Below are 26,561 nucleotides of genomic sequence, written 5' to 3' on the forward strand. Positions count from 1 at the left end.
CTGACAGTCGGCAGCTCACCCCAACTCATGACTTCGAACTGCCAACCTTCCAGTTAGGAGATTTTCTGCAGCTAGCAATTTAACCCACTGCTACTGCGGACCCTTTTCTGAGTGTACTATATACCTTTGAGTCATTCCTGACTTACAGCGATCCTGAGACAAACCTGAGAACTAGCATGGTGTAGTAGTTTTGAGTGTTGGACTGCATGACTCTGGAGATAAGGGTTCACATCTCCATGAGAAACCACTGCTTGATCTTGGACAAATAACCTCCCCTCAGCCTCAGCAAATCCCCCCTACTGAACAAATCTGGGCAAGAAAGCCCCACAAGTTGGAAATAATCAAAGGTCCCTTCTACACTGCCATATAAAATCCAGATTATCTGCATTGAACTGGTTTATATGGCAGGGTAGACTCATATAATCCAGTTCAAAGCAAACAATGTGGATTATCTGCTTTGATAATCTGGATTATAGGGCAGTGTAGAAGGGTCCCAAAAGCATTGCAACAAGCCATTTTCCTGAAGTTTTAAATTACTGCAATACTAGAAGTTTGGGAGCAATGCTCTCATCTCCCCCTTCCATCATGTATCAGAGCCTCCGTTGGCGCAGTGGGTTAAACCCTTGTGCCAGCAGGACTGCAGACCAAAAGGTTGGCGGTTCGAAGCCAGGGAGAACATGGATGAGCTCCCTCTGTCAGCTCCAGCTCCCCATGCAGGGACATGGGTTAAATCCTTGTGATGACAGAACTGCTGACTGACAGGCCAGCAGTTCAAATCAAGGGAGAGCAGGTTGAGCTTCCTATGCCAGCTCCAGCTCCCCATGCGGAGACATGAGGGAAGCCTCCCACAAGGATGGTAAAACATCTGGGCATCCCCTGAGCAACGTCCTTGCAGATGGCCAGTTCTCTCATACCAGAAGCGACTTGTAGTTTCTCAAGTCACCCCTGACATGGAAACAAATAACCATATCACTGATTCCAGACACTTAAGTGCCAGGATACAGCTTTTTGAAATACCCAGTTATGTCTCGCTCTTTATCTTCGTGCCAATTTCTATTCCTGGATTGTTCCAGTGTGGAACGCAATGAGCATCGCCTCTCACTACAGGATCGGTCTCTGTGTCTCTGTTTCCTGCCAATATCTGTCAGAAGGAAGGGTCTGATGTGCGTCTGATGTCTCCTTGGGACAAGAAAACTGGGAGTTCAAAGTGAGGGCAAGAGGAAGGAGGCTTAAGGGTGCTGCCACTCAGCTGTCAGGGCTGCTTGTCAATGAGAAGATTGAGAAGGGTCCTGACCATCCGGTGCACATGTTGGAAAGAACACGTGGCTGGTCTTGTTCCTTAACTGGATGTTGTTGTTGATGTTTTGCTGACCCATGCAGCAGCATCCCAACGTGGTCCAACATACCCATACAACGTTAGAAATGCATCCCCAAGTTCCACCCAGAGTCATAATCAAATTTGGTGCCCATCACTGGATATATGGGCCACTTGGACCATCCAAGGTCGATGGAAGAGAGACCCCGAAGGGTGAGATAGTGCCGAAGCAAGCAGAGGAAATCAAAATGCACAAGTGTGACTCATCTCCCCTCCCTCACAGCTATGGAAATTATACACGCAGGTTCACAGCAGAGAGAAATTCACTTCTCAGCCTTCACATCTTTTGCCAGCCATTGCAAAAAGTACCAAACTTGGTGACTAATGTGAATAAGCTCTTTCACGCCACTGGACAGCTGTTAGCATTGGGCTACGGGGCTAACCAGGATCTCAAAACCCATCTGGAAATGGATGGGATTTACTTTCATAGAATCATAGAATTGGAAGAGATCTCATGGGCCATCCAATCCAACCCCATTCTGCCAAGGAGCAGGAAAATCGTAATCAAAGCACCCCTGACAGATGGCCATCCAGCCTCTGCTTAAAAGCCTCCAAAGAAGGAGCCTCCACCACACTCCAGGGCAGAGAGTTCCACTGCTAAACAGCTCTCACAGTCAGGAAGTTCTTCCTAATGTTCAGATGGAATCTACTTTCTTGTAGTTTGAAGCTATTGCTCCATTGCATCCTAGTCTCCAGGGCAGCAGAAAACAAGCTTGCTCCCTCCTCCCTAGGACTTCCTCTTACATATTTATCCATGGCTATCACATCTCCTCTCAGCCTTTTCTCCTCCCAGCTCTTTAAGCCACTCCTCATAGGGCTTGTTCTCCAGACCCTTGATCATTTTAGTCGCCCTCCTCTGGACACATTTCACTTCAACTGTGGTGCCCTGAATTGGACACAGTGTGTGTCTTGAGGTCGAACCCAGAACTCCCTGCTTTCAAGCTGATCTGCCCTGCAGCAGGGAGTTCCTCAGTTCTCTATTGCCCCGCTTGGGCCAACTTCCATGAATTGCTGCAACCAAGAAGCCTTCTAATTGTTTCACTTTCTCCCCCTTCCTAACATTGTAACAAATCCCCCAAGATTTGTTACAATGTTAGGAAGGGGGAGAAAGTCAGGAAGTTCTTCCTCATGTTGGACTGTTCGGTCATATATTCATTTGGCGTTGCCTGTAAATTGGCCTCGAGATGCAGTTCTCCTGATGGAGGGAAGTGGAAAGGTCAAGGCTACATAATCATTCTGCGAGTTGTAGTCCACAACGGGCTCAAAAGATCATTTGTTTTGCAACATCTTCTTACACCTACCCACTCCCCTTTTTCTGCTTTTCTTTTCATGTCCTCTGTCCAGCTAGAAGTTTATTAGCAGCTTTGGGATATTCAGCACTGCCTGAATATCAAGCAAAAAGTCGGCACTAGAAACAATATCATACGAAAGCTGACTGGCACAACCTGAGGATCACAACCAGACACAGTGAAGACATCTGCCCTTGCGCTATGCTCCTCTGCTGCTGAGTATGCATGCCCAGTGTGGAACACATCTTACCACACTAAAACATTGGATGTGGCTCTTAATGAGACATGCCGCATTATCACGGGGTGTCTGCGCCCTACACCACTGGAGAAATTACACTGCTTAGCCGGTATTGCACCACCTGACATCTGCCAGGAAGTAGCAGCCAATAGTGAAAGGACCAAGGCAGTGACATCCCCAGCTCATCCCTTGTTTGGGTATCAGCCAGCACGTCAACGACTTAAATCCAGACATAGTTTTCTAAGATCTACAGAGACACTCGCTGGAACACCTAAGCAAGTGAGAGTCCAAAAGAGGCAGGCTCAAACCCAGAACCTCAATCAATGGCTGATACCAAATGAGAGACTCCCCCCTGGGCACACAGAAATCTGGGCGACTTGGAAGGTGCTGAACAGTCTGCGCTCTTGCACCACGAGATGCAGAGCCAACCTTAAGAAATAGGGCTACAAAGTGGAATCCACGACATGCGAGTGCGGAGAAGAGCAAACCACTGACCACTGCTGCAATGCAACCTGAGCCCTGCCATATGCACAATGGAGGACCTTCTTATAGTAACACCAGAGGCACTCGAAGTGGCCAGATACTGGTCAAAGGACATTTAATCAACTACCAAGCTTGCAAGTTCACTGCGCCACTGGTGGCTCCTGAAGGAAGACTGGAGAGACCCGAAGAACTTCAACCAAGGCCCTTTCCACACAGCTGAAAAATATTCCACATTTTCTGCTTTGAACGGGAATATATGACAGCGTGGACTCAGGTAACCCAGTTCAAAGCAGGTATTGTGGCATTTTGTGCCTTGAAATTCTGGGTTACATGACTGTGTGGAAGGGCCCCAGGACTAGAATGGCTTTGCAGAGGAGAATTCCTCCTTAGCAATGTAAGAGAATGGTGTGCAAGTGCGCATTAAGCCACTGGGTGGTGGTATAGATATGTGGCTTGGAGAGTATTTCCTTTTCTGTTGCATTGAAAAAAAATGAGGGTTACATCCAAACAGATTAAGCATCACTAAAAGACCTGTGTAAAGGTGCAGATAAATCATGGAAGGGATATATAGGCGAAGAGATATATAGGTGAGAGGTGTCTGCTCCTTTACCCATCTTTTATGTACTCCAGATTCAACCAAGCCCAACGAAGAGCTCCAGAGAACTCAAAAATCTGCCTGTTTTCATGTGAGGTTCCTAACTAACTCATGGCAGGGTTTCCTCTAAAGCAGGCATAGGCAAACTTTGGCCCTCCAGGTGTTTTGGACTTCAACTCCCACAATTCCTAACAGCCTACCGGCTGTTAGGAATTGTGGGAGTTGAAGTCCAAAACACCTGGAGGGCTGAAGTTTGCCCAGGCCTGATCTACATTGTAAAACAAATACAGTTAGGCTCCACTTTAATTGCTATGGAATCCTGGGAGTTGTGTTGCTGCCTGAGCTCTGCAAGTGCAGCATTTTTCCAACTGGAGCAGAGAGTGTTTGAGGATCAGGACATCCGAAGTCCAAAACACTTGGAAGGCCGAAATTCGCCCTTGCCTACACTAGTGGCTTTGCCTTACGATGACTTTTTTTGTTTTGCATCTTCAGCTTCTCCCTACATTCTTCCATTTTATTTTCAGATGTCTTGAGGGTGCAGAACAGTGGGAACAGATGCTTGAAAAGACTTCCAAGCACCACAGAAAGCCAGCAGCTTCGCTCAGCCGTTTTGCTATACTGGGAAAAGTGCAACCGCTGGCATCAGTGTGTGAACCGGGCTCCAGCTGTGGTCTCCTGGAGCGAGATGGAAATTTGGCACCCTATTCCCTCGACAGCTTGGACGAGCCATAGCACTGAATGGAGGTGCGCAAGAGAGCCCTTTGGCAAGGACCAGGCGGAAGAGTGAGGCAGGTGTGTGTCTGCGGTGGTGTGCAATGGCTTGGTTTTTCAAGGGCTGCAGAATGGATGTGTGCCTGCGCATGTGATGCCTGCTGCTGGACCTTGGCAAGCTTTGCGGAGGAAGAGGGACTGCAATGGTGCAGAAGGGAGGCAAGCTGCAGATGCTGGCAGGGCATTTTCAAAGCAATGGGTTGCGCTAGTGTTCATTCTCCCATTGAGTATACTGACATTCAGATGCTCAGTCTATTCAGACATTCAGATTGCAATGAGTCTTATTTTTAAAGGAGGGAAGTCAATACAGAGCTGTCTATGTGTGTCTTCAAGTCACCTGTCAAGTTATATCGACTTTATGAATTTCATAGAACATTCTTAACCTACAGATCCAGAAGCGATGTTGATCATGCAGGAGAAAGAAACCCTTTGTATCCAGAGGACTGGTATCCACAGTTTCATTGATCCACATCCAACAAAATATTTATTTATAGTATTTATATTCCGGAGCCCCCAGTGGCACAGTGGGTTAAACTGCTGAGCTGCTGAACTCGCTGACCGAAAGGTCACAGTTTCAAATCCAGGTAGCGGCATGAGCTCCCGCTGTTAGCCCTAGCTTCTGCCAACCTAGAAGTTCGAAAACATGCAAATGTGAGTAGATCAATAGGTACCGCTCCGGCAGGAAGTCATGCAGGCTACATGACCTTGGAGGTGTCTACAGACAACGTCGGCTCTTCAGCTTAGAAATGGAGATGAGCACACACACACACACACACACCCCAGAGTTGGACATGGCTGGATTTAATGTCAGGGGAAAAACTTTACCTAACCTCAGTCTATATATATATATACACAGGGATGTCGACGTTCATTTAAAAACCAGTTGGTAGAGTCAGAACAATTCAAGATGAAGCGGCTTAAAGAGCTGGGCATGTTTATCCTGTGGAAGAGAAGGCTGAGAGGAGACATGATGAGGGCCGTGGATAAATATGTGAGGGGAAGTCATTGGGAGGAGGGAGCAGGCTTGTTTTCTGCTGCCCTGGAGACTAAGACACAGAACAATGGCTTCAAACTACAGGAAAGAAAGGAGATTCCACCTGAACATTAGGAAGAACTTCCTGACTCTGAGAGCTGTTCAGCAATGGAACTCTCTGCCCCTTTGGAGGCTTTGAAGCAGAGGCTGGATGGACATCTGTTGGGGTTGCTTTGAATGCAATTTTCCTGCTTCTTGGCAGAATGGGTTGTACTGGATGGCCAAACTCTAGGATTCTAGGATTCAACTTCTTTTGCCCGAAAATATCTGAATCAATAGTATCCTTAAAACCAATGCTCAGAAAAACTGGTTGAAAAGCACCAAAAGCAAAAAAAGAAAAAAGAAATTATTTCCATTTTCAATTCAGAAAAAAGCCACCAAAATGGAGAAGGAATGATTTGGTTCTCTTTTAATTTCTCAATTAAGTGCCCACAAGACAAGACAAGGTGTGCATATGAGCACTGAACACACAACGATTGATTGCTTAAACAATCGTTGGAACGGGCTGTGGCACAGTTAGCTGACAGCTAGCTATGTTAAATCACTACTGACCGAGAGGTCATGAATTTGAAGCCAGCCTGGTTTGGAGTGAGCTTCCGGCCATTCGTTTAGCTTGCTGTTGACCTATGCAGCCAAAAGCTGCATCTGTCAAGAAGGAAATTTAGGTACCAGTTTATGTGGGGAGGTTAATTTAACTAATTTACGATGCCATAAAACCTTCCAGCAGTGTGCAGAAGAATGAGGAAATACTCGATCAAAGGGCTTGTTGTCACAATCGACGGTGAAGCGGCAGCTCCCTTGTGGCCAGAATCCAGCATACCCTCATGAAGCCAGAAAAGCTTGGTCACAGCTGGAATGATAAAATTGCCTCTGCGTCTGTCTATATATGTTGTATGTCTAACTGGCTTTGAATGTTTGCCCTGTATATATGCATTGTAATCTGCCTTGAGCCCCTTGCGGGGTGAGAAGAGTGGAATATACTGTAAATAAATAAATAAGTAAACAAACAAGGCCTTGGCTGCTGGAATTCCCTTCTACCACAAAAACATACCGCAGTGTATATGCCTCAGGTGTGGTGGGATTGTGATTTTTTTGCATCACAGTGAATGTCTTCTGAAATGAAAGAGAGAGAGAGATCTTGCAGCAATGCAGCACAGAGCAAATTGGTGTATGTTTCTGCTGGGACGCTGCTTTTTAAAGTCTATTTTGCAGTCCGACAACACACACATATGTACATGTGTCACACACAGAGATCCTGGGGATTCCCTAATCCATGAGCTGCTTCTGTAACAACCTGATCAATAACCAATCGTACAGGGAGTGGAGAAACTCCGCAACTTGTGAGTGTGCCTCTGTGTGTGAGAGAGACTGCAGTAATGAATGCAGCTGAAATACTGCAAAAGGGGTGTGAGTGGAAACAGAGCAATTCCTTCCCTTTACGCAGCCAGAAACTAATGTAGTTGCTTCATTCAAAACTACAACCACCACCCCCCCTCGCTCTGATAATGATGAAGATGGTTGACGATAAGAGTCAAAATTATGCTGATGCAAACAGCAGCCTGGTATATAATTGGCCCGCACATGAGATAAGATGATGCTATCACACTGTGTATAATTATGCACACCATTCCCATGAGATTCTGGCTTAACAAAAAGAGAAAGGCACATTGGGTGGCTCTTTTAACCTTATTGGCTTGGTCACATGGTATTGGCAGGGAGGTCAAACATAATACGAGGGTTGAATGAAAAGTAATGCCTCCACTTTCGTTACTTGGGTTTGGATGGGAATATTTTAATAAATCAAACGCAGAAATAATCCTTAGAATGTGCTCCTTAACTCCCACTATTCACTTTTCCACATAATCACCAGACAATTGGATACATTTCTGCCAATGATGAACAATGATTAATAATTCCCAGCAAAATGTCCTCAGAAGCACTTTAACTATTCGTTGGATTGCGCTCCCTTCACTTCTTTTAAAACCCTTCTACCAGATATATCCTACCTTTGTTCATGCCCAGCATTTATTTTTTTAATTTTAAACTATTACATTTGGCCCGGTCATAGGTTTTTAAATCTTGTTGTGTTATTGTTTATATATTTTTATTTATTTATTATTCAAACTTATATGCCGCCACTCCCCTGGGGCTCGGAGCGGCTTACAAGAACAGGCTAAAATCTAACACAATTTAAAAACAATTTAAAACAATTTAAAAACAGCAATATCAATATATGTGACTTATATTAATTGTATTGTTTTTTGTTTATTGATGTGTTGTCGGGCTTGGTCTCATGTAAGCCGCTCTGAGTCCCTTGGGGAGATGGTAAAGGTAAAGGTAAAGGTTGTCCCCTAACATTAAGTCCAGTCATGTCTGACTCTGGGGTGTGGTGCTCATCTCCATTTCTAAGCCGAAAAGCCGGCGTTGTCCATAGACACCTTCAAGGTCATGTGGCCAGCATGACTGCATGGAGCGCCATTACCTTCCCACCGGAGCGGTACCTATTGATCTACTCACATTTGCATGTTTTCGAACTGCTAGGTTGGCAGAAGCTAGGGCTGAAAGCGGAAGCTCACGCCACTCCCTGGAATCGAACCTGCGACCTTTTGGTCAACAAGCTCAGCAGCTCAGTGCTTTAACCCATTGCGTCTCCGGGGAGATGGTGGTGGGGTATAAATAAAGTTATTATTATTATTATTATTATTATTATTATTATTATTATTAACAAGTTTTCTGAAGCCGTCACGGAAGAAGTCGACACTCTGTTTCCACAACAAGCATCTCACCGTTCTCTCAACATCTTCATCAGATGATGATGTCCCCGCAGATCTTCTTTCACTATCGGGAATAGATGGAAGTCAGACAGTGCTAAATCTGGACTGCATGGAGGATGCCTCTGGTTGCTTCTGACCACCTGCTGCAATGCAACCAGAGCCCTGCCACATGCACAATGGAGGACTTCTTTGCGGCAACACCAGAGGCACTCCAAGTGGCCAGATACTGGTCAAAGGACATTTAATCAACTACCAAGCTTGCAAACTTTGTGTTTTGTCTGTCTGTTTGTTTGTTTTGTAAAAAATGTAATAGAAATGTCTGGTTGCTCCTGACACGATAAATAAAAAAAATGGAGGATTCCATATGGTGGTGAAATCCAGTCTCTGAAGTTTCAAGTCTGTGCATTTTTATTTCAGGCGTCAGCATCCTGGGTAGCCATCGTGCACAGATCTTCCAATAGCCAAGCAAAGCACTAATGTGACCCACATGCTCTTGTGAAATGCCGATTATGCTTGAAATTTCTCTCTGAGTGATACGACGATCGTCCTGAATCAATCTGTCAACCTTTTGCTTGTGAAACTCGGTGGTTGCTGTCACAGGACGTCCAACTCTTTGTTTGTCACGCAAGTCAGATGTTCTCACCTCAACATCTTTAAACTTACTCGCTCAAGGACGCACAGTACTCACATCAACACACTCACCATAAACAGCTTGAATCTCCTTTGGGGTGACACCTTCTTCTGTTAAGAATTCAATGACTGCACGTTGCTTAAGTCGCATTGACAAACCATCTACGCAGGGTTTCATACTTCGCACTGTAACAACACAACCGTCCAGCCAAAATGGTACTGTAGAGCAGAGTCTACTGTAGAGGAGAGTCTACTGAACAAGCCAGTACCTACTTAGGTGATCCCTCGTTGGCCGAGTAGGATAGTCTTACAGAATCAGTATTCTGGTGGGTTCGTAGGTGACTGTGGAGCCCTATTCTTGATCTGCATCTTCTCCCACAGTGAGGGCATTGGTCTCCAGGTGGAAGGCGGTCTCGGTTGGGGTTGGCTTGATGCACCTTCCTCTTGGCACATTTCTCTCTTTCACCCTCCATTTGTGCCTCTTCAAATTCTGCAGCACTGCTGGTCACAGCTGACCTCCAGTTGGAGCACTCAAGGACTAGGGCTTCCCAGTTCTCAGTGTCTATGCCAAAGTTTTTAAGGTTGGCTTTGAGCCCATCTTTCAATCTCTTTTCCTGCCCACCAACATTCCGTTTTCCATTCTTGAGTTCGGAGTAGAGCAACTGCTTTGGGAGACGGTGGTCCAGCATCAGGACAACGTGGCCGGTCCAGTGGAGTTGATGGCAGAGGACCATCACTTCAATGCCGGTGGTCTTTGCTTCTTCCAGTACGCTGACGTTTGTCTGCTTGTCTTCCCAAGAGATTTGCAGGATTTTCCAGAGGCAGCGCTGATGGAATAGTTCCAGGAATTGCATGTGATGTCTGTAGACAGTCCACGTTTTGCAGGCATATAGCAGGGTTGGGAGGACAATAGCTTTATAAACAAGCACCTTAGCCTCCCTATGAATGTCCCGGTCCTCAAACACTCTCTGCTTCATTTGGAAAAATGCTGCACTCACAGAGCTCAGGTGGTGTTGTATTTCGGTGTCAATGTTGACTTTGGTGGAGAGGTGGCTGCCAAGGGAGCGGAAATGGTCAACATTTTCTAATGTTACACCATTAAGCTGTATTTCTGGCATTGGTGAGGGATTGGCCGGTGACTTCTGGAAGAGCACTTTGGTTTTCTTGATGTTCAATGACAGGTCGAGCTTGTTGTATGCTTCTCTGAAGGTGTTTAGAATGGCTTGTAGGTCTTTTTCTGAATGTGCACAGATGACATTGTCATCAGCATACTGGAGTTCTGTAACAGATGTTGTTGTAACCTTGGTTTTGGCTTTCAGTCTGCTGAGGTTAAACAGCTTGCCATCTGTCCGATAGATGATTTCCACTCCGGTGGGAAGCTTCCCATCAACAAGATGAAGTATCATAGTGATGAAGATGGAGAATAAAGTTGGGGCAATAACACATCCCTGTTTGACACCTGATTCCACCTTAAATGGGTCACTTTAGGAGCCATTGCTGTCCAAGACTGTTGCCATCATGTCATCATGGAGGAGCCGCAGGATGTTCACAAATTTGTTAGGGCACCTGATATTTTAGAGGATAGTCCAGAGAACGCTGCGATTCACTGTGTCGAATGCCTTTGCAAGGTCAATGAATACCACGTACAGTGGTTGATTTTGTAATGGTTGGGTCTGTGTGAGAGTGTGTGTATATATGTATGTGATAGGGCTGGGCGGTTTCGTTTCGTTAATTCGTAATTCGTTAAAAATTCGTTATTTTTTTTAAATAACGAAGCGATAACGAACCATTCTGGAGCAACTTAAAAACGAAACGAATTTTTAAATTCGTTTTGTAAATGCTTCGTATTCGTTATGTATTCATTTCGTTATCGGTTTGAGGTTGTTTCGTTATTATTTCCGCATGTCTGGGGCAAGTTTTATAGTTGTTTTTTGTTTAATTAGTGAAAAAAAATTATAATATCACACCAACAGTCAACAACAGAGGGAGAGGGAAGCTTCAGAAGTTCCCCCTGTCCCATTTGGAGGTTTTTTAGCGTATTGCGTGGTCGCGTCCGCCATTAACGAATCGATTCGTTATTGTTTCGTATTTGTTTCGTTAATGTTTCGTATTTTTTTTACATTTACGAAATTTCGTAAATATCTAACTTTTTAAAAGAAAAAATTCGGAATTCTTTTAAATATCGAAACGCAAAAACCCCCAAAAAACGAATCGATTTTAGAAACAAATTTTTCCGTTGTTACCCAGGCCTAATATGTGATATATATCTATATATATAATGGTTGGGTCTGTATGAGAGTGTATATGTATATGTGACATATATGTATGTATGTATATGTGTATATATATATTAGGGCTGGGCAACCACGGAAAAATTTGTTTCTAAACTCGTTTTTAGGGGGTTTTTGCATTTCGTTTTTAAAAAGAATTCCGAAATTTTTCTTTTAAAAAGTTCGATATTTACGAAATTTCGGAAATTACAAAACAATTTCGAAACAATAACGAATCGATTCGTTAATGGCGGACGCGATTGCGCAATACGCAAAAAAACCCTCCAAATGGGACAGGGGGAACTTCTGAAGCTTCCCTCTCCCTCTGTTGTTGACTGTTGGTGTGATAATTTATTTTTTTATCACTGATAAAACAAACAACAACTATAAAACTTGCACCAGACATACGGAAATAATTACGAAATAATAACGAAACGATTTCGAAACAATTACGAAACAATACGAAATAAATTTTAAAAATTCGTTTTGATTTTTAATTGCTCCTGAATGGTTCAATATCGGATCGTACGCTACTTTAAATACGAATTATTAACGAATTACGAAATTAACGAACGAAACTGCCCAGCCCTTATATATATATATATATATATATATATATATATATATAATGGTTGGGTCTGTGTGAGGTTGGCTGCGTGTTGGTTGGGTCTGTATGAGAGTGTATATGTACATGTACATATATATATATATATATATATATATATGGTTGGGTCTGTGTGAGAGAGACTGTGTGTAGGGCGATAGTGTTTTGAGAAGGGGCTACATATCGATAGATAGATAGATAGATAGATAGATAGATAGATAGAATCTGTATTAGGTCTCTGTGAGAGGGCGGCTGGGTATGTGGGAGTGGGGATATATATATGTGTGTGTGTGTGTGTATAATGGTTGGGTCTGTGTGCGAGTGTGTGTATATATGTATATGTATATGTACAGTGTGTGTGTGTGTGTGTGTGTGTGTGTGTATATAATGGCTGGGTCTGTGTGAAGTCGGCTCTGTGTGTAGGGCTATTTGTGAGAGGAGGATTGTGTCTTTGAAAGGATAGATAGATAATGTATGTATCTGTATCTGTTTCTATTGTGTATGAAAGCATTTGGGTCTGTGTGAGAGGGACTGTGTGTATGGCAATTGTGTTTGTGAGAAGGGTCTACAGATAGATAGTCAGATAGATAGAATCTGTATTAGGGTGGCTGGGTATCTAGGAGTGGGGATACATATGTATGTATGTATATGTGTATGTGTGTGTGTGTGTGTGTATAATGGCTGGGTCTGTGTGAAAGTGTGTGTATATGTTTATATGTATATGTATATATATATGGTTGGGTTTGTGTGAGACTATGTATATATATGTATATTATATATATATATATATATATATATATATATATACACATATATACACACACACATGGCTGAGTCTGTATGAGAGTGTGTGTATATATGTATATGTGTGTGTGTGTGTATAATGTTTGGGTCTGTGTGAGGTTGGCTGTGTGTGTAGGGCTATTTGTGAGAGGATGATTGTCTCTTTGAAATGATAGATAGATAGATAATGTATGTATCTGTATCTGTTTCTATTGTGTATGAAAGCCTTTGGGTCTGTGTGAAAGGGCGATTGTGTTTGTGAGATGGGTCCACAGATAGATAGATAGATAGATAGATAGATGGATGGATGGATGGATGGATGGATGGATGGATGGATGGATGGATAATAGATAGATAGATAGATAGATAGAATCTGCATTAGTCTGTGTGAGAGGGAGGCTGTGTCTGTGAGAAGGGGCCAGTATACACATATGTCTGTCTGTGTCTGCCTGTGAGAAGGTGCTTGTGTGTGTGCGCGCGAGAGGGCAGTTGTGCGTGTCAGAGGCTGTTTGTGCCCGTGTGTGTGTGTGTGTAAGGGCGCACCGTGGGTTGTGCGGCACCCTGCGGAGAGGACTTGTGGAGGCGAGCGGGCACACACACACTCACACACACACACACATTCACTCTCCTCCCTCCCTCCCACACTCACTCACTCCCACACTCGCCCACACACTCCCAGAAGCGCTGGTGTGTGCGCGCCTTGCTCTTAATCCCGGCTTTTCCGCCTGTTTCCCTTCTCTCTCTCTCTCTCTCTCTCTCTGCTTTCCTTCCTTCCTTCCTTCCTTGCTGTCCTTGAAAGCCACCCAGGTGGAAAGAAAGCAACGGAAAGAGAGAAGGAAGGAAAGAAAGAAGAGCAAGAGGCAGAAAGAGAGAAGCAGGGCGCCCCCTCTTTCCTTCCTTCCTCCCTCTCTCCCTCTTTCCTTCCTCCCCTTCTTCCCCTCCCAGGTGAGGAGATGCGGACGGGGGTCTCTCCGGATGCCCCAGCTAGCCCCTCTTCTTCCTCCTCTTCCTCCTCCTCCTTTCCTCCTTCTTCTCCTTCTTCCTCCTCTCCTCCTCCTCCTCCTCCTCTTCCTCCTCCCTCCCGCAGCTGATGGCGAGGAGGCGACGCGGCGGCCAAGAGAAGAAGAAGGAGAAGAAGGAGGAGAAGAAGAAGCATCAGGAGGAGCAGCGCCAGGAGGGTCGCCTCTGAAGGGACGCGCAGCGCCGGGACCCCCTCCTCCTCCTCCTCCTCCTCACCCGAGACCCCGGCCCCCGCCATCCACGGTCGGAGGCGCCTTCGGATGCGGGGAGAGCCCTCGAGCCCGGAGCGATGGGAGAGTGGACCATTTTGGAAAGGCTGCTGGAGGCTGCGGTGCAACAGCATTCGACGATGATAGGGAGGTGGGTGGAGAGGAAGAGCCCGCCCGGGAGGGAGGGAGGGAGGGAGCCCGGGAGGGAGGGAGGGAGACTTGCTTCCCCTTGCCCGCCTCCCCTCCTCCTCTTCCCTTCCCTTCCTCCATGAGGACTAGCCGCTTTGGGAGTTTGGGGTGAACAAGCTGGAGGGGAAACACAAGGGTGGAACGGGGAGAGATCTAAAGGAAAAGCACCGGAAAGAGTTGAGGGGATCCCATCCTGGATGCAAACACATCCCCACTCTCTCTTCTCCTGTTGCCTTCCTTTCCTCCAGAAGGACTAGCCCTCCTCCTCTTCCCTTCCCTTCCTCCATGAGGACTAGCCGCTTTGGGAGTTTGGGGTGAACAAGCTGGAGGGGAAACACAAGGGTGGGATGGGGAGAGGTCGAAAGGGAAAGGCACCCATCCTGGATTCAAACACATCCCCACTCTTTCCACTCCTCTTTTCTTCCTTTCCTCCAGGAGGACTAGCCACTTCTGTTTTCCTTGCCTTCCTCTCCTCGTCCTCTTCCCTTCCCTTCCTCCAAGAGGACTAGCCACTTTGGGAGTTTGGGTTGAACAAACTCGGGAGTTTGATTCAACAAGGCAAAGGGAGGAATTGAATGATGAGATAGGAAAACACTGGCTTGAATAGGGAGAGGGAAAAGCTTGCCATCACCTCCAGAAAGAGTTGGATTTATCCCATCCTGGACATCTCTTCTTAGTGGGATTCTCCTCCTCTCTTCTTTCATTCCTTTCCTTTCCTCCAGAAGAACTAGCCACTTATTTGGTTCAACAAGATGAAGGGGAAATTGATTTATGAGATAGAAAGACACTGACTTGAATATTTCATCCACTACCAGAAAGCAGGACTTATCCCTTCTCTGGTCCAAATACATGCCCTCTCTCTCCTTAGTGGGATTCTCCTCATCTCCTTTCATGTTTCCTTCCTTTCCTCCAGTAGGACTAGCCACTTCTGTTTTCCCTTGCCCTCCTCCCCTCCTCCTCTTCCCTTCCCTTCCTCCATGAGGACTAGCCGCTTTGGGAGTTTGGGGTGAACAAGGTGAAAGGGAAACGCAAGTGTGGGATGAGGAGAGATCTAAAGGAAAAGCACCAGAAAGTGTGGAATTGATTCCCATCCTGGACCCAAACTCATCCCCACTCTCTCCTCTTCTCTTCACTTCTCTTCCTCCATGAGGACTAGCCGCTTTGGGAGTTTGGGGTGAACAAGCTGGAAGGGAAACCCAAGCGTGGGATGGGGAGAGATCTGAAGGAAAAGCACCAGAAAGAGTTGAGGGGATCCCATCCAGGATGCAAACACATCCCCACTCTCTCTTCTCCTGTTGCCTTTCTTTCCTCCAGAAGGACTAGCCACTTCTGTTTTCCCTTGCCCTCCTCCTCTTCCCTTCCCTTCCTCCATGAGGACTAGCCACTTTGGGAGTTTGGGATGAACAAGGTGAAAGGGAAACTCAAGGGTGGGTTAGGGGGAGATAGAAAGGGGAAAGCACCAGAAAGAGTTGAGTTGATCCCATCCTGGACCCAAACTCATCCCCACTCTCTCCTCTTCTCTTCACTTCTCTTCCTCCATGAGGACTAGCCGCTTTGGGAGTTTGGGGTGAACAAGCTGGAAGGGAAACCCAAGCGTGGGATGGGGAGAGATCTAAAGGAAAAGCACCAGAAAGAGCGGAATTGATTCCCATCCTGGACCCAAACTCATCCCCACTCTCTCTTCTCCTGTTGCCTTCCTTTCCTGCAGAAGGACTAGCCACTTCTGTTTTCCCTTGCCTTCCTCTCCTCGTCCTCTTCCCTTCCCTTCCTCCATGAGGACTAGCCGCTTTGGGAGTTTGGGGTGAACAAGCTGGAGGGGAAACGCAAGGGTGGAATGGGGAGAGATCTAAAGGAAAAGCACTGGAAAGAGTTGAGGGGATCCCATCCTGGATGCAAACACATCCCTACTCTCTCTTCTCCTGTTGCCTTCCGTTCCTCCAGAAGGACTAGCCACTTCTGTTTTCCCTTTTCCTCCTCCTCTTCCCTTCCCTTCCTCCAAGAGGACTAGCCACTTTGGGAGTTTGGGGTGAACAAGCTGGAGGGGAAACACAAGGGTGGGATAGGGAGAGATCAAAAAGGAAAAGCACCAGAAAGAGCGGAATTGATTCCCATCCTGGACCCAAACTCATCCCCACTCTCTCCTCTTCTCTTCACTTCTCTTCCTCCATGAGGACTAGCTGCTTTGGGAGTTTGGGGTGAACAAGCTGGAAGGGAAACCCAAGCGTGGGATGGGGAGAGATCTAAAGGAAAAGCACCGGAAAGAGTTGAGGGGATCCCATCCTGGATGCAAACACATCCCCACTCTCTCTTCTCCTGTTGCCTTCCTTTCCTCCAGAAGGACTAGCCACTTCTGTTTTCCTTTGCCTTCCTCTCCTCGTCCTCTTCCCTTCCCTTCCTCCATGAGGACTAGCTGCTTTTGGAGTTTGGGTTGAACAAGCTGGAGGGGAAACTCAAGGGTGGGATAGGGAGAGATCAAAAAGGAAAAGCACCAGAAAGTGTGGAATTGATTCCCATCCTGGACCCAAACTCATTCCCACTCTCTCCTCTTCTCTTCCCTTCCCTTCCTCCAGGAGGACTAGCCACTTTGGGAGTTTGGGATGAGCAAGCTGGAGGGGAAACGCAAGGGTGGGATAGGGAGAAATCTAAAGGGAAAGGCACTAGAAAGAGCAGAATTGATTCCAATCCTGGATGCAAACACATCCCCACTCCCTCTTCTCCTGTTGCCTTCCTTTCCTCCAGAAGGACTAGCCACTTCTGTTTTCCCTTGCCCTCCTCCTCCTCTTCCCTTCCTCCAAGAGGACTAGCCACTTTGGGAGCTTGGGATGGACAAGGTGAAAGGGAAACTCAAGGGTGGGATAGGGGGAGATTGAAAGGGGAAAGGCACCAGAAAGAGATGGGTTGATCCCACCTTGGGTCCAACACATTCCCACTGTCTCCACTCTTTCCTTCCTTTCCTCCAGAAGGACTAGCCACTTCTGTTTTCCCTTGCCCTCCTCCCCTCCTCCTCTTCCCTTCCCTTCCTCCAAGAGGACTAGCCACTTTGGGAGTTTGGGATGAACAAGCTGGAGGGGAAACCCAAGCGTGGGATGGGAGATATTTAAAGGGAAAAGCACCAGAAAGAGCTGAGTTGATCCCACCCTGGATCCAAACACATCCCCATTCTCTTCTTAGTGGGATTCTTCTCTGCTCCTCTCCTGTTTCTTTCCTTTCTTCCATCAGGACTAGCCACTTCTAGGGAGTTTGATTCAACAAGGCAAAGGGAGGAATTGAATTATAAGATAGGGAAACACTGGCTCGAATAGGGAAAGGGGAAAACTTGCCATCACCTCCAGAAAGAGTTGGATTTACCCCATCCTGGATCTCTCTTCCCAGTGGGATTCTCTTCCTCTCTTCTCCTCTCCTCTTTCTGTTCTCTTCTTTCCTTTCTTTCCTTGCCTCCAGAACAACTAGCCACTTGTTTGGTTCAACAAGGTGAAGGGGAAATTGAATTATGAGATAGGGAGACACTGGTTTGAATATGGAGAGGGAAAACCTTTCATCCACTACCAGAAAGCTGGATTTATCCCATCTTGGGTCCAAAACATCCCCATTCTCTCCTTAGTGGGATTCTCCTCCTCTCCTCTCCTGTTTCCTTCCTTTCCTCCAGCAGGACTAGCCACTTATCGGGAGTTTGATTCAACAAGGCAAAGGGAGGAATTGAATGATGAGAGAGGAAGACATTGGCTTGAATAGGGAGAGGGGAAAGCTTGCCATCACCTCCAGAAAGAGTTGGATTTATCCCATCATGGATCTCTCTTCTTAGTGGGATTCTCCTCCTCTCCTCCCCAGTTTCCTCCAGAAGGACTAGCCACTTCTGTTTTCCCTTGCCCTCCTCACCTCGTCCTCTTGCCATCACCTCCAGAAAGAGTTGTATTTATTCCATCCTGGATCTCTCTTCTTAATGGGATTCTCCGTCTCTCCTCTCCTCTTTCCTTCCATTCCTTCAGAAGAATTAGCCACTTGTTTGATTCAACAAGGTGAAGGGGAAATTGAATAGGAAGACACTGGCTTGAATAAGGGAAGGGAAAATCTTTCATCCACCACCAGAAAGAGTTGGATTTATCTCATCTTGGATCCCATCCTCGATCTCTTCTTACTGCGATTCTCCTCCCCTTCTCTCTTCTCCTTTTCCTCTCTTGTTTCCTTCATTTCCTCCAGCAGGACTAGCCACTTATAGGGAGTTTGACTGAGTTATGATATAGAAGGATACTGACTTGAATATGGAAAGGGAAAACCTTTCATCCTCTACCAGAAAGCTGGATTTATCCCATCTTGGGTCCAACACAGCCCCACTCTCTTCTTAGTGGGATTCTCCTCCACTCCTAGAGGATGGAATCCTCTCAGATTCCATCTGAACATGAGGAAGAACTTCCTGACTGTGAGAGCCGTTCAGCAGTGGAACTCTCTACCCCGGAAACAGGAGTGAAGAAAGAGGAGAGGGGGAGAATCCCACTAAGGAGAGAGTGAGGATGTGTTTGGATCCTAGATGGGATAAATCCTGCTTTCTGGTGGTGGATGAAAGGTTTTACCTTTCCGTATTCTAGCCAGTGTATTTCTATCTCTTAATTCAGTTTCCCTCTTTGCCATGTGGAGTCAAACAAGTGACTAGTCCTGCTTGAAGAAAGGAAGGAAACAGGAGAGAATCATAGAATTAAAGAGTTGGAAGAGACCTCATGGGCCATCCAGTCCAACCCCCTTCCAAGAAGCAGGAATATTGCATTCAAATCACCCCTGACAGATGGCCATCCAGCCTCTGTTTAAAAGCTTCCAAAGAAGGAGCCTCCACCACACTCTGGGGCAGAGAGTTCCACTGCTGAACAGCTCTCACAGTCAGGAAGTTCTTCCTCATGTTCAGATGGAGGGGAGAGAGGAGAGGAGGAGAATCCCACTAAGAAGAGAGACCCAGGATGGGATCGATTAAACTCTTCCTGGTGGCAAGGTTTTCCTTTTCCACATTCAAGCCAGTGTCTTCCTATCTCATAATTCAATTTCCCTTCTCCTTGTTGAACAAAACTCCTTATAAGTGGCTAGTCCTATTGGAGGAAAGGAAGGAAACAGGAGAGGAGGTGAATCTCACTGAGAGTGGGGATGTGTTGGACCCAAGATGGGATAAATCCAGCTTTCTGGTAATGGGTGAAAGGTCTTCCCTTTCCATATTCAAGCCAGTATCCTTCTATCTCATAACTCAATCAGACTCCCCCTAAGTGGCTAGTCCTGCTGGAGGAAAGGAAGGAAACAAGAGAGGAAGAGGAGAGGCAAGAAGGGGAGGAGAATCCTAGTAAGAAGAGATCCAAGATGGATAAATCCAACTCTTTCTGGTGGTGGATGAAAGGTTTTCCCTTCCCTTATTCAAGCCAGTGTCTTCCTATCTCATAATTCAATTTCCCCTTCACATTGTTGAAGCAAACAAATGGCTAGATGTATTGTTGATGGCTTTCATGGCTGGAATCACTGAGTTGTTGTAGGTTTTTTCGGGCTATATGGCCATGGTCTAGAGGCATTCTCTCCTGACGTTTCGCCTGCATCTATGGCAAGCATCCTCAGAGGTAGTGAGGTCTGTTGGAACTAGGAAAAAGGGTTTATATATCTGTGGAATGACCAGTATGAGACAAAGGACTCTTGTCTGTTGGAGCTAGGTGTGAATGTTTCTACTGATCACCTTGATTAGCATATAATGGCCTGATAGTGCCTGGAGCACTAAAATTGCAACAGCACAACAACAGAAAGGAAACAAACAAGGACATCTAATCACCTCTCAACAAAAGTTGGCTCCAGGCACTATCAGGCCATTATATGCTAATCAAGGTGATCAGTAGAAACATTCACACCTAGCTCCAGCAGACAAGAGTCCTTTGTCCCACCCTGGTCATTCCACAGTTATATAAACCCCTTTTCCTAGTTCCAACAGACCTCACTACCTCTGAGGATGCTTGCCATAGATGCAGATGAAACGTCAGGAGAGAATGCCTCTAGACCATGGCCATATAGCCCGAAAAAACCTACAACAACCCAAATGGCTAGATCTTCTGAAGGAAAGGAAGGAAACAGGAGAAGAGAATCAGCTTAAGTGGCTGAGGGGGTAAAGGAAAGGGCCTGAGGCTGTTAGGAATGGTGGGAGTTGAAGTCCAAAACACCTGGAAGGCCAAAGTTTGCCCATGCCTGGGATAGATACAGTGTTGGTGGTGCTTTCCTCCCAGGAATTTGGGTAGATGCCACCTGAAATAATGGAGAGAGAGAAACAGCAGGTGAGGCAATCCCTCCTTCTCTGCTGCATGACAATTCAAAAGCCATGGCAGCCCTTCTCCTGTTTAGCTTCTCTTTGCCTTAATAGTTTGGATGGTTGACTATTTATCTATGAGGGTTGAATGAAAAGTAATGCCTCCACCTTCGTTACTTGGGTTTGGATGGGTATATTTTAATAAATCAAACACAGAAATAATCCTTAGAATGTACTCTTTAACTACCACTATTCACTTTTCCACATATTTATTTATTTATCGTGTCAGGAGCAAACCAAACAGTTGTATTGCATTTTTTTAAACAAACAAACAAACAAACAAAACACAAAGTTTGCAAACTTGGTAGTTGATTAATCTAACTTTTAACCAACTTTTCCACATAATAACCAAACAATTGGATACATTTCTGCCAACGATGAACAAGTTTTCTGAAGCCGTCATGGAAGAAGTCGACACTCTATTTCCGAAATCCATTGTGCGCAGATCTTCCAATAGCCAAGCAAAGCAATAATGTGACCCACACATTCTTGTGAAATACCGATTATTCTTTCAATTTCTCTCTGAGTGATACGACAATCGTCCTGAATCAATTTGTCAACCTTTTGCTTGTGAAACTTGGTGGTTGCTGTCACAGGACGCCCAACTCTATGTTTGTCACGCAAGTCAGATGTTCCCATCTCAACATCTTTAAACATACTCGCCCAGAGACGCACAGTACTCACATCAACACAATCACCATAAACAGCTTGCATTCTCTGATGAATCTCCTTTGGGGTGACACCTTCTGCTGTCAAGAATTCAATGACGGTACGTTGCTTAAGTCCCATTGACCGACCTTCTGTGCAGGGTTCCATACTTCGCACTTTAACAACACAACCGTTCAATGCTGAGGCTTCCTGCCAAAATGGTGGCTACTGAACAAGCCAGTTACTTGCTTAGGCGATCCCTTGTTGGCCGAGTAGAATAGTCTTCCAGGATCAGTATTCTGGTGGGTCTGTAGGTGACTGTGGAGCCCTATTCTTGATCTCCATCTTCTTCCGCAGTGAGGGCATTGGTTTCCAGGTGGAAGGCGGACTCGGTTGGGGTTGGCTTGATGCACCTTCCTCTTGGCACGTTTCTCTCTTTCACCCTCCATTTGTGCCTCTTCAAATTCTGAAGCACTGCTGGTCACAACTGACCTCCAGCTGGCGCGCTCAAGGTCCAGGGCTTTCTAGTTCTCATTGACTATGCCAGAGTTTTTAAGGTTGGCTTTGACCCCACCTTAAATACCAGTACCTGCCGCATATCAGTACTGTCATGGAGCCCCCGGTGGCGCAGTGGGTTAAACCCCTGTGCCGGCAGGACTGAAGACCAACAAGTCGCAGGTTTGAATCCGGGGAGAGGCGGATGAGCTCCTTCTATCAGCTCCAGATCCTCATACGGGGACATGAGAGAAGCCTCCCACAAGGATGATAAAAGCATCAAATCATCCGAGCGTCCCCTGGCCAATGTCCTTGCAGACGGCCAATTCTCTCACACCAGAAGCGACTTGCAGTTTCTCCTTCCAGTCACTCCTGATACGACCAAAAAATCAGTACTGTCATCTGTTGAGTTGCGAAGGTGGAGGCATTAATTTTCATTCAACCCTCGTACTACTGCCCTTGCTCTTAGGACTAAATGTCCTAAAGTCACCTCATTCTGCCTGATCTTGGAAGCTAAGCAAGGTGGGCCTTGGTTTATACTTGGATGGGAGACCATCTACTGGGTGGTGATATTTCAGAGAAGGCTTAAACCCACCCCTGAGAATTCCTCACCTAAGAAAACTCTTAAGACATTTTCTGCCATTGAGTCGAGAGGCGGCTTAGAAGCACAAACAGGCACATATCCTTTGGCGAATGGAAGGTGTTATGATATCCGCTTCCCGCCCTGCAATCGTTTTGAAAGTTTGGCGACCCAGAGGCAGGAAGGGCAATGAGTGCGGACATCCAGCCGTGCGTTACATGTTCCTTTGCAGATGAAATGAGAGTGCCATCCAAGAGTTGTTGGTGCAAGCCATGCAGTGCTGCCATCTGTTTGGCTGGGGATTCCTCCCTTTCTCTTCTCAGACTCTTAGCCTAAATAATAAGGAGTTTTACTGCAACTTAAAGGCTCACAGGCTTATTATGGCATAAGTGTTTGTGGGCTCAAGTCCAACACATCAGATGCACCCACCAAAAGCTATTCCCAATCCGTGGGTGGTATGTGTACTATTCCTTTCTCTTCGTGTATACACGGACATGTATACAGGCAGTCCTCAAGCTATGGACAAGTGTGTGTGTGTGTGTATGTGATATATACAGAGGTGGCCCTAGGTAATTTTCAACGGTAAACAAACAGTATTTTGCCCCCCCCCCCCACCATTCACTGATATATATATATTCTGTTCGTTGTGGGAGTTCTGTGTGCCATATTTGATTCAATGCCATCATTGGTAGAGTTCAGAATGCTCTTTGATTGTAGGTGAACTATACATCCCAGGAACTACAACTCGCATATGTCAAGGTCTATTTTCCCCCAAGAGCCCCTCCAGAGCGCCCCTTGGCAAAATCAACTATACTGCAAATGCTTACTTTGCGTAATGGGTTGAGCCGCCCCTGGATACACACACACACACACACACACACACACACTAGCTGTCCCCTGCCACACATTGCTGTGGCCCAGTCTGGTGATCTGGAAACTAAAGCAATGAGAAAGTGTTGGTTTCTAATATATGTAATTTCTTTCTGCTTGTGGGTAAACAATATTTCTTGTTGTCTCTTTGTCAGTGTTGATGTAGAGACTGTCTAGTTTGCCTACTTTGGAACATGCAACATATCATTGTTGATCTTTAGGAGTCCCTTTCAAATCTATAATACTTTATCTCTCTGTGTGTGAATCATATATATCTATCTATATTTATGGATGGATGGATGGCTCTCTGTCAGGAGGGCTTTGATTATGTTTTCTTGCCCTGGTGAAGGGAGTTGGACTAGATGGCCTTAAGTATTTTCTGTTGTTCAAGGTCTATTTCCCCCCAAACTTCATCTGTGTTCATATTTGGGCATATGGAATATTCGTGTCAAGTTTGGTCCAGATCCATCACTGTTTGAGTCCACAGTTCTCTCTGGATGTAGGTGAACTACAACTCCCAAACTCAAGGTCAATGCCCACCAAACGCTGTGAGTATTTTCTGTTGGTCATGGGAGTCCTGTGTGCCAAGTTTGGTTCAATTGCATCGTTGGTGGAGTTCAGAATGCTCTTTGATTATAGGTGAACTATAAATCCCAGCAACTACAACTCCCTAATGACAAAATCATAATTTTTTGAGGGATGGTCACTCCTTGTGTTGTGAGACGTGCATTGCTGTGGCCCAGTCTGGTGATCTGAAAACTAAAGTAATGAGAAAGTGTTGGTTTCTACTATATGTAACATGTTGATGCTTGTGGGTAAACAGTATTTCTTGCTGTTTCTTTGTCAGTGTTGATGTGGAGATTGTCTGGTTTGCCTACTCTGGAACATGCAACATATAATTGTCCTTCTTTAGGGGTCCTTTTCAAATCTATGATACTATATCTCTCTGTGTGTGAATCAATTCTATCTATCTATATCTATGGCTGGATGGTTCTTTGTCAGGAGGGCTTTGTTTATGTTTTCTTCCCCTGGTGAAGGGAGTTGGACTAGATGGTCTTAAGTATTTTCTGTTGGTCAGGGGGTTTCTGTGTGGGAAGTTTGCCCCAATTCTCTCGTTGGTGGGGTTCAGAATGCTCTTTGATTGTAGCTGAACTATAAATCCCAATAACTGCAAATCCCAAATGTCAAGGTCTATTTCCCCCAAACTCCATCTGTGTTCATATTTAAGCATATGCAGTATGCACACCAAGTTTGGTCCAGATCCATCATTGTTTGAGTCCACAGTGCTCTCTGGACAGAGCTGAACTACAACTCCCAAACTCAAGGTCAATGCCCACCAAACCCGTCCTGTATTCTCTATTTGTCATTGGAGTTCTGTGTGCCACATTTGGCTCAATTCCATCACTGGTGGAGTTTAGAATGCTGTTTGATTGTACGTGAACTATAAATCCCAGCAACTACAACTCCCAAATGACAAAATCAAATTTTTTGAGTGATGGTCACTCCTTGGATTGGCTGGAGTCACTGGGTTGCTGTGAGTTTTCAGGGCTGTCTGGCCATGTTCTAGAAGCATTCTCTCCTGACATTTTGCCCACATCTATGGCAGGCATCCTCAGAGGTTATGAGGTCTGTTGGAAACCGGGCAAGTGGAGTTTATACATCTGTGGAATGATGTCCAGGGTGGGAGAAAGAACTCTTTGTCTGCTTGAGTCAAGTGTGGATGTTGCAATTGACCACCTTGATTGGCACTGAATGGCCATGCAGCTTCAAAGCCTGGCTGCATGTGGAACAATGCTTTAAATTGGCACAGCCAGGAAAAACTGGAAGGGCAACAGGCTTTTAAAGAGTAAAGTTGTATAAGAGAGAGCCAGGAGGGAGTTGAGTTTCATTTTAAATATTTTAACTGTTTTAAGCCATTTTAATATATTTAATTCTATTTTGGTGTTTGTGTGCTGGAGATTTTATACTGCACGATATTTTCAGTGTGGAGAGCTACTTTGTGTCTCAATTACAGAAATAACAGCAGGATAAAAATAAATATGTTAACAACAACATCGTCAACAATAACACTTTTAAACTCTCTCCTAACCCATCCCAGTTTAGGAGATCTACTTTGTCAGCCTTAAAAAAAAAAGTATGACGTGGCAAAGCACAGCCTTCACAATCTTCATCATTTCCAGATTTCTCAAGTAGCCTCTTTTCCTGGCCAAAAAAAAATCCAGGATTAAATACCTCAAAGTATCCAGGAACAGAAACGTGTCCTTTGTGTTGTTGAAGGCTTTCACAGCTGGAGTCACTGGGTTGCTGTTTGGCCATGTTCCAGAAGCATTCTCTCCTGATGTTTCTCCCACATCTATGGCAGGCATCCTCAGAGGTTGTGAGGTCTGTTGGAAACTAGGCAAGTGAGGTTTATATATCTGTGGAATAATGTCCAGGGTTGGAAAAAGAACTATTTTCCTTTTGATGCAAATGTGGATGTTGCAATTGGCCACCTTGATTAGCATTGAATGGTCTTGCAGCTTCAAAGCCTGGCTGCTTCCTAAACCGGGCTCTACAGGCCAATGGATACTTCACCATTGACATGGGAAGAGCTACAAGACCAAGAACAGGCCACAGACATGAGAAGAGCTACAAGACCAAGAACAGGCCACAAAAGTAAAGGCAAAGATCCACCCAGAGGAAAAGTGTTCTTACCATACATCAAGGGAACCACTGACTGCATAGGGAGGCTGATGAAGAAACACAACCAACAAACTATCTGTAGACCCACTGAGAAAATCCAAGAAATGCCACGTTCAGCAAAGTCTACCGTATACCATGCAGCTGTGGACAAGTCTACATAGGGACCACCAAACACAGCATTGCCCAAACACGAATCAAGGAACAAGAACGGCACTGCAGACTAACTCAACCAGAGAAATCAGCCGTAGCAGAGCTCTTGAAGTACCAACCTGGACACAGCATATTATCTGAGAACACAGAAATACTGGACTACTCTAACAACCACCATGCCAAGACTGCACAGAAAAGCCACTGAAATCCATAAGAAGCGTGTTGACAATTCAACAGGAAGTAGGAAACCATGAAAACTAACAAAATCTGACTACCAGTATTAAAAACCTCTAAAATCAGGACAGTAAATAAAGAACAACACTAAAAAAACAGGGAATTCCAGACAAGAATTAATCAGGGCCAGCTAACACCACCTAACAAGGTATTCACCCAGGCAGGAAACAGCCAGGCTTTGAAGCTGTGAGACTATTCAATGCTAATCAAGCTGGCCAATTGCAACATTCACACTTGCCTCCAGCAGATGAGAGTTCTTCCTCCCACTTTGGACATTATTCCACAGGTATATAAACCTCAGTTGTCTAATAATAATAATAATA

At 45.5% G+C, this 26,561-nt stretch overlaps 1 protein-coding gene across 1 annotated transcript in view; it reads left to right on the forward strand.

The window, feature by feature from the left end:
• Positions 1–13,395: 13,395 nt before the first annotated feature.
• LOC137095441 (gap junction delta-2 protein-like) overlaps positions 13,396–26,561 on the forward strand; it is a 29,803-nt gene continuing 16,637 nt past the window's right edge. Inside the window, exon 1 of the mRNA XM_067462115.1 lies at positions 13,396–14,225. Within this exon, the coding sequence (XP_067318216.1) occupies positions 14,155–14,225 (71 nt within the window). The 5' untranslated portion in view covers positions 13,396–14,154. The remainder of the gene's footprint in view (positions 14,226–26,561) is intronic.

This window comes from Anolis sagrei, chromosome Y (genome assembly GCF_037176765.1).
Source record: "Anolis sagrei isolate rAnoSag1 chromosome Y, rAnoSag1.mat, whole genome shotgun sequence".
Taxonomy (NCBI): Eukaryota; Metazoa; Chordata; class Lepidosauria; order Squamata; family Dactyloidae; genus Anolis; species Anolis sagrei.